At 41.1% G+C, this 13,609-nt stretch overlaps 1 protein-coding gene across 3 annotated transcripts in view; it reads right to left on the bottom strand.

Annotated features, from left to right (window-relative positions):
* EPS15 (epidermal growth factor receptor pathway substrate 15) overlaps window positions 1-13,609 on the bottom strand; it is a 269,067-nt gene that overhangs the window by 159,256 nt on the left and 96,202 nt on the right. For 2 of the 3 annotated variants that reach the window (XM_053693489.1, XM_053693491.1), the window contains 4 exons: window positions 11,806-11,951; window positions 10,587-10,743; window positions 10,154-10,192; window positions 2,104-2,189 (listed from right to left, as the gene is read on the bottom strand). In XM_053693489.1, the coding sequence (XP_053549464.1) occupies window positions 2,104-2,189; window positions 10,154-10,192; window positions 10,587-10,743; window positions 11,806-11,951 (428 nt within the window). The remainder of the gene's footprint in view (window positions 1-2,103; window positions 2,190-10,153; window positions 10,193-10,586; window positions 10,744-11,805; window positions 11,952-13,609) is intronic. The other variant, XM_053693490.1, reaches the window with a different exon arrangement.

Genomic DNA, 13,609 nt, shown 5'->3' with positions numbered 1-13,609 from the left:
CCTTCTATAGTTACTATTCCTGTGCCTCTCCCTTCTCTCGTTACTATACCTGCGCTTTTCCCTTCTCTAGTTATTATACCTGTACCTCTTCCTTCTCTAGCTACCATACCTGCGCCTCTCCCTTCTCTAGTTACCATACCTGCGCCTCTCCCGTCTCTAGTTACTGTATCTGCGCCTCTCCCTTCTCTCGTTACTGTACCTGCGCCTCTCCCTTCTCTCGTTACTGTACCTGCGCCTTTCCCTTCTCTAGTTACTATACCTGCGCCTCTCCCTTCTCTAGTTACTATACCTGCGCCTCTCCCTTCTCTAGTTACTGTACCTGCGCCTCTCCCTTCTCTAGTTACTGTACCTGCGCCTCTCCCTTCTCTAGTTACTGTACCTGCGCCTCTCCCTTATCTAGTTTGTATACCTGCGCCTCTCCCTGCTGTCGTTACTGTACCTGCGCCTCTCCCTTCTCTAGTTACTGTACCTGCGCCTCTCCCTTCTCTAGTTACTATTCCTGTGCCTCTCCCTTCTCTAGCCACCATATCTGCTCCTCTTCCTTCTCTAGTTACTATACCTGCGCCTCTCCCTTCTCTAGCTACTGTACCTGCGCCTCTCCCTTCTCTAGTTACTATACCTGCGCCTCTCCCTTCTCTAGTTACTATACCTGCGCCTCTCCCTTCTCTAGTTACTACACATGCGCCTCTCCCTTCTATAGTTACTACACATGAGCCTCTCCCTTCTATAGTTACTATTCCTGCGCCTCTCCCTTCTCTAGTTACTATACCTGCGCCTCTCCCTTCTATAGTTACTATTCCTGTGCCTCTCCCTTCTCTAGTTACTGTACCTGCGCCTCTCCCTTCTCTAGTTACTATACCTGCGCCTTTCCCTTCTCTAGTTACTACACATGCGCCTCTCCCTTCTATAGTTACTACACCTGCGCCTCTCCCTTCTATAGTTACTATACCTGCGCCTCTCCCTTCTCTAGTTACTACACATGCGCCTCTCCCTTCTATAGTTACTACACATGCGCCTCTCCCTTCTATAGTTACTACACATGCGCCTCTCCCTTCTATAGTTACTATTCCTGTGCCTCTCCCTTCTCTCGTTACTATACCTGCGCTTTTCCCTTCTCTAGTTATTATACCTGTACCTCTTCCTTCTCTAGCTACCATACCTGCGCCTCTCCCTTCTATAGTTACCATACCTGCGCCTCTCCCTTCTCTAGTTACTGTATCTGCGCCTCTCCCTTCTCTCGTTACTGTACCTGTGCCTCTCCCTTCTCTAGCTACTGTACCTGCGCCTCTCCCTTCTCTAGTTACTATACCTGCGCCTTTCCCTTCTCTAGTTACTACACATGCGCCTCTCCCTTCTATAGTTACTACACCTGCGCCTCTCCCTTCTATAGTTTGTATACCTGCGCCTCTCCCTTCTGTCGTTACTGTACCTGCGCCTCTCCCTTCTCTAGTTACTGTACCTGCGCCTCTCCCTTCTCTAGTTACTGTACCTGCGCCTCTCCCTTCTCTAGTTACTGTACCTGCGCCTCTCCCTTCTCTAGTTACTATTCCTGCTCCTCTCCCTTCTCTAGTTACTATACCTGTGCCTCTCCCTTCTCTAGCTACTGTACCTGCGCCTCTCCCTTCTCTAGTTACTGTACCTGCGCTTCTCCCTTCTCTAGTTACTATACCTGCGCCTCTCCCTTCTCTAGTTACTATACCTGCGCCTCTCCCTTCTCTAGTTACTACACATGCGCCTCTCCCTTCTATAGTTACTATACCAGCGCCTCTCCCTTCTATAGTTACTACACATGCGCCTCTCCCTTCTATAGTTACTACACATGCGCCTCTCCCTTCTATAGTTACTATTCCTGTGCCTCTCCCTTCTCTAGTTACTATACCTGCGTCTGTCCCTTCTCTAGTTACTACACATGCACCTCTCTAGTTACTATTCCTGAACCTCTCCCTTCTCAGTTAACGTTACTTCACAAGGTATTATTTCTGTACTCTCCGTATCTGATTACAGTAATAGAATCTCCCAATTTACCAGTTCATTCTGCAAGCACACAACAAGCATTATGTTGGAAAGACAATGTGATTATGGCAATTTGCTTGTTTCACTTACCTCTGTAAATCTACTATTTCATTGTTTAAACTGTCTAGTTCTTTAATTGCAGAAAAATCAGCAACTGGACTGGGAGCCAAAGGCTTCTGCAAGAGACATGTAGTGAGTTATTAGTGGAAGTTCTTCATATAAACACAATTAACAAGTATCAACATTAAGGACCAACAATGAAATAGCATGATGTGTAACATTAGCAAAGGGGTTAAACACAAAGTCAGCCCTGAAGCGACAATGCACTACAGATGAAGAGCAAATCAGAGGCAGCATATGTGCGTAGCCACCAATCATCTGCCATGATCTAGAGATTGTGACTAACTGCGTGTTGTTATTGCTTCTTTCTGTCCTTTTAATTAATATCTTAGTGGCCGCCCATATTAACTATATAAGTGCTGCATATAATCTATAACCTACAATAGTATAAGATCCTGGTCAGGAGCTATGTATTTTTTTAACAGACGTAAGATTATAGAACAACTGAACAAATCTAAACAAACAGTTATATTTTGGGATTTCAAGGTGTTTGATCTTGTTATGCAATTTATTGATTCATCAATATTCTTACTATAGCACTTCTAGGCCAGAGTCTGATCTGATAAACATATGTGGCAGACAGTGGGGTTGCAGGGTCAGGGGGCTGATATGATGTTGGTATAAATTTTACAAGACTGTTGCCGGGTAAGGAAGCTGATATTATGTGGGCATGAAGCAGACAGTGTTGTAGAGTCAGAAGTTGTTATAATGTGGGTATGAAGTTGACAGAGAGTTGCAGGGTCAGAAAGCTGACATGATGTGGGCATGAAGCTGACAGTGTTGTAGAGTCAGAAGTTGTTATAATGTGGGTATGAAGTTGACAGAGAGTTGCAGGGTCAGGAAGCTGACATGATGTGGGCATGAAGCTGACAGTGTTGCAGGGTGAGAAGTTGTTATAATGTGGGTATGAAGTTGACAGAGAGTTGCAGGGTCAGGAAGCTGACATGATGTGGGTTGAAAACCATGAAACTCAGGTGTGTTTATTTGGGGTTTTATGATTTATCACACACACTCTACTGTACATAACATCATTCCCAGCGACAATAAATTCCACTATAAAAACACATGGCGCTAACCAGAACAACCAGCTGTATTTTTTTATTTACTTGGAGAACTAGAAAATTTCCAGAAGCTACGTCTCTCTTCTAAGAAAACAATTTAGTGCTCCCACTTGGATCCAGCTTTATTAGGACACTAAACACATTTCATGCACCTCCCTCTAATCATGGCGCTGCCATTTTGAAACCTAAGTTACACTGCAGGTATCTGAAGGAGAGTTATTGCATGTGTGCAAACACATCAGCACTGGAATATAGTGAAAGCTAGATTTCAACAATGCTGCACCTGTGACTAGAGGAAGGGGCGGAATAACCTCAATACTATGCTTATAAAATGTATATTCCGACAGAATATGGAATTTTAAACAACATTCCAGTTTATTTATATTATCACATTTGAGTCATTCTCTTGGCATCATTTGTTGAAAAAGCAGCAATGCTCTATTGGGAGCTAGCTGAACACATCAGGCGACAATGACAAGAGGCATATATGTGCACCTACCAATCAGCAGCTAGCTCCCAGGACTGCACTGCTTCCCCTAAGCCTACCTCGGTAGGCTTTTTAACAAAGGATACCAAAGGAAGTCAACGTGATAACAAAAATAAATTGTACAGTTTAAAATGAATCTGAATCGTGTAATTTTAACTTTACTGTGCCTTTAATGCGCTTTTCTCCATCACTTATAAGGCCTGTAAGCTGTGGAATGCTGTGCATAATATACACCTAATCTGATAAAGGAAACACTACGTGTTGGGACAACTGAAACATGATTCTGTGCATGTAGAATAGAGACTGCCAGGGCTCGCTCAACCATGGGACCAAGAGGGTCCAAGGGACCCAGGCAGCACTTGACAAGGGGCAGCACTTCAGTGACTTAGCCACTGTCAGACTCAGACCATTATGTACAAATACACAAAATCGGTCAAGGGTGACATTAAAGGTGGGAAAAGTGCAACTTCCTTCCCACTTATTGCACAATTGTGCATAAGCATTGGTGGCATGCAGGTAGGCAGGCTTAGTAAGGATGGCGGCCAGGCTAGTAGGTTGATATACTAATCAATAATGTTACTACTGGAGGGGGAGTCATTGCATTCTCTGACCCAGGCAGCACAATTTCTTGAGCCGGCCCTGGAGACTGCTGACCCACAGTAGAAGTGTGCTCTTGTGGGTTTGACCTAATCTATCTTGCGCTAAACAATAAGTTTTGGATATAAGACCATATTTGTATATTTCATACCCCTTGTTTATTAATATATATGTCAAAAATAGTCTAATGTTTAGCATATGCTAAGGGAGATATACCCCATATCATACATACCATAATATCATAACTTTTAATCACAAATAGACTTCCCCACACTACACATATCACAATACTATTATTCACATTATATTTGTATCTAGTGTCCTAGTTTGAACTTATGTTATCAAACATACCTATTAATATAGGTTAGGCTGATGTTTGCAAAAGGAGTCTCACTTGAGTTTTCATCTATTACGCATTACATACTATACAATATTACATCTGTCATTAATAGTCTAATGTTTAGTATATGCTAGGGGAAATGCACCCCATATCATACAGTATATACTATAATACTATTACTCTTAATCCCTATTAGACTTCTTCATACTACACATATCACAATATTATTATTCACTTTCTTTATATATATTTAGTGTCCTTGTTTGAATTTATGTTATCACACATACCTATTAATAAGGCCGATGTCTGTAAAAGGAATCACATTTGAGTCTTCATCTACTAAACACTACGGTATATATGATGTATGGTGGTATTTCTAGTATTTCAGTATGGGGTCTGCCCAGAAGGTTAGTTTATGATCTCTCCTACACATCATGAGTAGTGAGTTCGAGTATATCACATTTTTAAGGCATAATTTATACATTTTTTATATATATATTTTTTCTCTTATCAGGATTATTATTGCACTATGGTGTCATGTGTATTAGGTTAGTTATTCTCTTTCCCATCACCATTATTAGTTAGTTCTTACACATTTGTATCTTATATATTAGGTTTTATTGGTCTATGTCTCACTTATAAGTTCTATTTGTTCCATTCCATTTTTTTACTTGTCAGGTTAGTTAGCACCCAGTATCCATTATAGGATACCTGAACTCTCTTACAGTGTTCGTTTTCTTCTGCTTCCAATATTTATATGAATAATTAGGATAGGTTTCACCAGATCCCTCATAGTAATCATATTTATACTACAAAAGTTGGCCACTATTTAGTATATTTCCGCTTTTGATACACTCCACTATAGTTAGATATGTGCTGGTTACATTGATCACAGTATTAGTTTACTGACAGGCTCTATATAGATGAAGCGTGTCTTACTACCTCTATAGGTAGGTACGAGTCACATTGGGGGCGGGGACCTCGTACCGTAGGCCAATTGGATCACTCCCTCCATTTTGGCTTGTTTAGGCTCAATATGATTGGGCTGTATTTCACACACACCCCTGGTTTATGGGAGTGACTGATCGGGTGCTCACCACAGTTGAGCATGTCAACAGCAATATTTTTAGATCCAGATGGATGGAAGATCACAACCACACAGTTGATCTTTAGGTGGTTTAACTTTATGGGGTTTTTTTTAAAAAAAAACCTATAATATATACTGCTCCTGTATCAAGGAATAACTCGGTATTGTTTGGAGGTGGGGTTCTCTTTGGGTTTAGGGGATGAAGTCACCATCTCATCCACGTTGACCGCAAGTGTTTGATCTGATTGGATGACAACTAACACACCCCCTGTTGGGGGAAGTACCCAGAAGTCGAGTGCGATGGCGTTGTTGCCATCGCATGTTAAGGTTAACACTGACTATATGGTAAGTCTTGACAACACTAGAAGTTATCCTAAATGGGTTATATTTCTTACAACTCTCTCCAAGATGACATTTATTATTTATTATTATTAATGATTAGATTTCCCTATAGGTTTACGAACCATTTTATATATAATAAATAAAAATCCTTCCAATATAGCAATGAGTCAGTGCCCTGTCAAACATAGGGATGGATGTCTTATGTCAAATACAACAATTTTTTGCATTAAAAGTAATATCGACATTACCTTCTGGGCTTACCCTGATGTCCCATGATGGGTCAATGTGTCACCACTAATGAGATCATGTATGTTTGGGGCCCACAATTTTTGTATGCATATATTGTTGTTATCCTACAGATATGTATATATGCTCGCACAGATGATTTACTAATTGTTATTTTGGATTTGTATATTGTCTGTTTGTATAGGTAGAATTATAAATATATGTTTTTTAAAATAATATTTTTTAATATTGTTTATACATATATGTATAGTTATTACTATTGCTGATGCGGGGTTGGCATGATAGCTTTGGTTTTCTATAATATTTTGTGGTTTATCTAGATATGGTGGTTTATATTAGTTACCATGGCGACCCTTGCAATGGCATTTCACACACAGCTGATGATAATTACTAATTAACCAATTGTTTATTAGGACAGTCGTGTTAAATAGCAAGTGTATCAATCATTATCACACTTAATATCCTGAGGAAACAGCCTCTGAGATGCTGAGAAACGCGTTGCTTTGTTTTTAAATAAAGATATACAGGGAGTGTAGAATTATTAGGCAAGTTGTATTTTTGAGGATTAATTTTATTATTGAACAACAACCATGTTCTCAATGAACCCAAAAAACTCATTAATATCAAAGCTGAATATTTTTGGAAGTAGTTTTTAGTTTGTTTTTAGTTTTAGCTATTTTAGGGGGATATCTGTGTGTGCAGGTGACTATTACTGTGCATAATTATTAGGCAACTTAACAAAAAACAAATATATACCCATTTCAATTATTTATTTTTACCAGTGAAACCAATATAACATCTCAACATTCACAAATATACATTTCTGACATTCAAAAACAAAACAAAAACAAATCAGTGACCAATATAGCCACCTTTCTTTGCAAGGACACTCAAAAGCCTGCCATCCATGGATTCTGTCAGTGTTTTGATCTGTTCACCATCAACATTGCGTGCAGCAGCAACCACAGCCTCCCAGACACCGTTCAGAGAGTTGTACTGTTTTCCCTCCTTGTAAATCTCACATTTGATGATGGACCACAGGTTCTCAATGGGGTTCAGATCAGGTGAACAAGGAGGCCATGTCATTAGATTTTCTTCTATTATACCCTTTCTTGCCAGCCACGCTGTGGAGTACTTGGACGCGTGTGATGGAGCATTGTCCTGCATGAAAATCATGTTTTTCTTGAAGGATGCAGACTTCTTCCTGTACCACTGCTTGAAGAAGGTGTCTTCCAGAAACTGGCAGTAGGACTGGGAGTTGAGCTTGACTCCATCCTCAACCCGAAAAGGCCCCACAAGCTCATCTTTGATGATACCAGCCCAAACCAGTACTCCACCTCCACCTTGCTGGCGTCTGAGTCGGACTGGAGCTCTCTGCCCTTTACCAATCCAGCCACGGGCCCATCCATCTGGCCCATCAAGACTCACTCTCATTTCATCAGTCCATAAAACCTTAGAAAAATCAGTCTTGAGATATTTCTTGGCCCAGTCTTGACGTTTCAGCTTGTGTGTCTTGTTCAGTGGTGGTCGTCTTTCAGCCTTTCTTACCTTGGCCATGTCTCTGAGAATTGCACACCTTGTGCTTTTGGGCACGCCAGTGATGTTGCAGCTCTGAAATATGGCCAAACTGGTGGCAAGTGGCATCTTGGCAGCTGCACGCTTGACTTTTCTCAGTTCATGGGCAGTTATTTTGCGCCTTGGTTTTTCCACACGCTTCTTGCGACCCTGTTGACTATTTTGAATGAAACGCTTGATTGTTCGATGATCACGCTTCAGAAGCTTTGCAATTTTAAGAGTGCTGCATCCCTCTGCAAGATATCTCACTATTTTTTACTTTTCTGAGCCTGTCAAGTCCTTCTTTTGACCCATTTTGCCAAAGGAAAGGAAGTTGCCTAATAATTATGCACACCTGATATAGGGTGTTGATGTCATTAGACCACACCCCTTCTCATTACAGAGATGCACATCACCTAATATGCTTAATTGGTAGTAGGCTTTCGAGCCTATACAGCTTGCAGTAAGACAACATGCATAAAGAGGATGATGTGGTCAAAATACTAATTTGCCTAATAATTCTGCACTCCCTGTATGTTTTTATGATACACTTGCTGTTGTATTGGGATTTCTTCACGCCGGTTCGTGGAGTTTGGTGAGGATCCTGTTTGCTAAGAGAGTCGTCTACTGGGCGACTGAGAGGTCCCAGCTTGCTGTTACTGCACCTGGAGGTGCAGCACCTATTGTAAGTGTGACCTTATATCATCTTTACACCTGTTTGTACTGTACTAGGCTATGATAGCTCTTCTTTGTAACTCCACATAGGCAACTGTGATGTTTCTCAGTTCAAGTTCTCATCTATGTGCCCAGTGTGCCTACCTACAGTGAGCTGGACCACTACAAAGTTCCAGTCTGCCCCACCAGCACTATTGAGTGCGCTGCTTTTGTGAGTACCCATTTTCTTCTATCTAAATATTCTTCTGCCTGACGGTACTAGGCCATGTTGGCGCCTCTGTGTTTTTTCTTCTCCTAAACAATAAGATGCCTCTCTGCAGCAGACAATTTGTTTTCAACTTCTCTAAAAGTTTTGGAAAGAGAACAGTAGTACGTGATATAATTTATTGAAAAGAAAGCAAAATTAATTTTTCTCTCTCTCCAAGTGGTTCAGATCGCGCCTAATTGCTTTAAAGGGACATTGTACACTAGATTCTTCTTTGTATATATATTTTGTAGATGATCAATGACATTTATTTAGCCCATCTGGGAGTGTTTTTGTAACAATGTATAATTTAGCTTATTTTTAAAAACATTGTGCTGATTTTCAGACTCCTAACCAAGCGCCAAAGTACAGATTCCTGCTTTCTCCTGTCTGTGTAATGGGTCTTTTCATATGCAGGGGGGGGGAGAGAGTGTCTGCTCTTCCTGCTTTCCCAGCCCCTTTCAATTGGTGTCCCAGCCTAACCTTATCAGCAGGGCTAAACTGAGAGCTTCTAAGTAAGTTTTTAAAAGGTTTTATGCTGGAATTTTTATATTGGTATCTGTGCATATTATTCTTTATAGTAGTGTCTATTACATGCAGATATATAAAAATTGGTGTATACTGTCCCTTTAAGTGCTGTCACACAAGAAACTGTGAAAGATTGTTAAGATTAGCTCATGTGTTGTCATCACAATAAAACAAGAGAATATACAGTGCAAATAGCCCAGGCCTGGCATGCAGTAGCAGATTACTAAGGATTTGGGAACAAAACAAAAATAAAAGTAAGCAAAATAGTAAAATTTCTAACCTTGCGAAGCCAGAGCCAGACAGGCGAAAGTTAGGAATATTAGAGATAGTTGGAAAACAGATTGAGGCAGATGGGAAAAAAATAGTCCCGCAAACTAGAACAGAGCAGAAAAAAGCAAACCAGAAGAGTCAGTTAGTGCAGCAGAGCAAGCCAGAACAAGCAAGTTACAAGCAAGTCAGTAACTTAGATTAGTAACTTGGGGCCCTGTCATACAAGCATATAACAAACTCATAACACAAAATGCAAATTACAAGGGCTGAAGACGGCCGGCTGTTGAGAGTACACTGAAAATTATGATAAAGTCAGTAGCCTTGTCCGGTAATGAGCCCACATGCTACACAGTAAGTCAAGATGCAAGTCAAATGAAGAGACAGTAAACTCAAATATATATATATATATATATATAGACACATAGTAGTATTAATTTGCCAATTTGTTTCTTTAATTTAATTTGCTTACAAATTAAAGTTCTAAGCAATTATGATCATTTTGTATGCAGATGTTTGCAATGGTTCACTGACAACATAAACTATGTGTATATAACATTAAGTTTAATGTCCCATTAAATTTGTCTCATACCTTACACATGGTATCACCACAAGCATTTCCCCAATAGCACTGTAAATAAAGGTTTACATAAAGATGATATGTATCACAGCTTTTGGTGGAATATTGTCAGTTAAACTACTACTGTAACAAATAACTAAATATTACCCGCTGGTCAGCAGTCAGTACAGGGCCTTCCCTAGTGATACCATCCCCTGCAAGACCACAGCACGGTTACCATGACATAAAAGTATTTCACTTTGTAAAGTACTGTAGTTCTGCATGAGATCATCACATAGAAGTAATAACCGAAATATGCTCCAAGTGAATAATACACAATATTAAGGAGCGGAAGAAAATATGTATAGGCCGGATTTACTAAAGCAGTTACGCATACTGTTTGGATCCACTATTAGGAACTAAGCAGCACTAGATTATACATACTCATGAATTCACAAAAACTTACATTGGCTGCTGCTATCCTCTCAGATGGAGGGATCATTTCAGGGGTGAGAAGATGAGGTGGGTCGATACCCTTTGACAACCGCTGGTTAATGAAATAAAAAGCCAGAGCGAACTGCTCTTTCGAGAGTTTCCCGCAGTCGTTGGTGTCACAGAGAGTCCTGCACAGGCAACAAGAAATACTCTAGTTAAATCACTGCCTTACCTGAGCACGTAGAGCCTAGCGTCACAACAAAAAAACATATCCTAAACATCATCATATTATTGTATTTGCTCACTGCCTACTGGCCCCTGCACTGAACAGGTATAAGCCATCTAAATGAAATCTTTGTGTCTGATATGCAGGAGATTATAATCATCACATTTCTAAAGACAAAAGTGATTTTAAAGGGATACTATTTATTAAACACAGCTGTACAGTCTCAGCAAACTACTGATCATCATATCCCATTACAAACAGCAAACTACTGACCGTAAGGTCCCATTAAACGTGACGTAAATTCCATTTCATAAAATCAAATAGAAAAAGTCACAAAAAATATTGAATCTATAAAAAAGATTAAAGGGAAACTAAATCCATTTTTTTTTCTTTTATGATTCAGATAGAGCATGCAATTTTAAGCAACTTTCTCATTTACTCCTTTTATAATTTTTTCTTCGTTCTCATTGTATCTTTATTTGAAAATCAGGAATGTAAAGCTTAGGAGCCGACCCATTTTTGGTTCAGCTCCTGGGTAGCTAAATGTAGCCACCAATCAGCAAGCGCTGGCCAGGGCTCTGAACCAAAAATGGGCCGGCTCCTAAGCTTTACATTGCTGCTTTTCAAATAACTACACCAAGATAAGGAAGAAAAGTTGATAATTGGAGTAAATTAGAAAGTTGCTTAAAATGGCATGCTCCACCCGAATCATGAAAGAAAAAATTTGGGTTTAGTGTTCGTTTAATTAAAATGTTTGCTTATATTCCATTTTGGTTTAACAGCAAGCTAGTATATCAAATGTTTTTTGAGCACTCAAAACAACACCCCATTTTTAAGCCTGTAAAACTGTATCGCATTGAAAAGATTAAACAATATATAATAAAACTACATAAAAAAGCTACATATGCAACCTATTAGTCTAGCGGAGGACATTTGTGGAGTTTTATTTTTGTTGAAAACTATCGGAAGCAACAATCTTAATAATAAAACTATTCTGGAGCTCTGTGACAAAGCATGATATTACCAGATATGTGCCAGCAAAGCTGACGGCAGGCCCGTCTTCAGGAAGATCTCACGCACTTCTATCCCAGAAACCAGGCCGTCCATGTCTTTGTCCAGGGTCTGGAAGATCTCATCATATTTATTTTTTTCTGTGTGCGAAACGACCCACTGTAAACAATAAATGTAGCTCTGTTCAGGTAAGTTATCTCCAGCACTAATGTTGCAAAATATAATAATGAAGAATATTGGCATTGTAGAAGCTCAGCCCTAATGTTACAGATGGACAATGCCCAGAATTAATATGGTACTAGCTCACCGCTAATGTTACAGAACATAATGACGCAGAGTGTTAACATGATGCAAGCTCACCGCTAATGTTACAGAACATAATAATGCAGAGTGTTAGCATGACAAAAGCGCACCGCTAATGTTACAGAACATAATGATGCAGAGTGTTAACATGATACAAGCTCACTGCTAATGTTACAGAACATAATGATGCGGAGTGTTAACATGATACAAGCTCACTGCTAATGTTACAGAACATAATGACGCAGAGTGTTAACATGATACAAGCTCACTGCTAATGTTACAGAACATAATGATGCAGAGTGTTAACATGATACAAGCTCACTGCTAATGTTACAGAACATAATGACGCAGAGTCCTGCCTTCTGTGACTCCATCACCGACCTCATCGCACCCCACGCCCTCGCCTCAACAGACTACATCCTCCTCGGTGACCTCAATTTTCACCTAGACAACCCCAACGACCATAACACCGCCAACCTCTTAGAAAACCTTGGAACCATCGGACTGAAGCAACTCGTCAACTCCCCAACCCACTTAGCCGGACACACCCTTGACCCTATCTTCGCTGCAGGCAACCACATCACCGAACTCCATTGGACCGACCACCATTGTATACACTTTTCCTTCAACAAACCCACCACACACCTCAGGCAGCACCACCCGCCCCGCAGATACTGGAACATTACCGAAGACCAACTACACTCCACCCTGAACAAGTGCCCCCCAGCTACCTCCACAGATGCCAACTCCTCCGCCCGCAACCTCCACCACTGGTTCACAGACTGCGCCAACACCCTCGCCCCTCTCAAGAAACCGTCCAACCGCCAACCCACCAACAAGGCTAGTTGGTTCACCCCGGCCCTCCAGGACTCCAAACGCCATTGCAGGCAATTGGAAAAGACCTGGAGATCCAGCAAGACCCCGGCGAATAAAACAGCCTACAAAGAAGCCATCACTACCCACCACCACCTCATCAAAACCACCAAGAAGACAGCCATCCAAGATAGAATCAATGCCAACGTCCACAACAGCAAGGAGCTAATCAGTGTCATCAAGGAATTCTCCAATCCCAACAGCGACATCAACGACATCCCGCCCTTCCAGGACCTCTGCGATAACCTTGCAACGGCCGTTAACCGCAAGATCGTCGACATCTATGACAGCTTCACGCCCCAGAACTCACCCACCACTGCCTACCCACCAACTCCCACTGATACCTCATCCAAATACACCACCACCTACCCCCCACGGACCATCTGGAGCCCCCTCACCACAGAGAACACCATCAGAATCATGAGATCGATCCACTCCGGAGCACCCTCAGACCCATGCCCGCATCACATATTCAACAAAGCGGGTTACACCATCGCCCCCAAGCTCTGCAGCACCATCAACTGCTCCATCCAAACCGGCACCTTCCCGGATGATTGGAAGCAAGCAGAATTAAAACCCCTACTGAAAAAACCCACGGCTGACCCCAATGATCCGAAGAACTATCGTCCAATCTCTCTGCT

The sequence above is a fragment of the Bombina bombina genome, chromosome 10 (assembly GCF_027579735.1).
Source record: "Bombina bombina isolate aBomBom1 chromosome 10, aBomBom1.pri, whole genome shotgun sequence".
Taxonomy (NCBI): Eukaryota; Metazoa; Chordata; class Amphibia; order Anura; family Bombinatoridae; genus Bombina; species Bombina bombina.
Note: the sequence above shows the minus strand (reverse complement) of the source record. Positions and strands in the feature narration are given on the sequence as shown.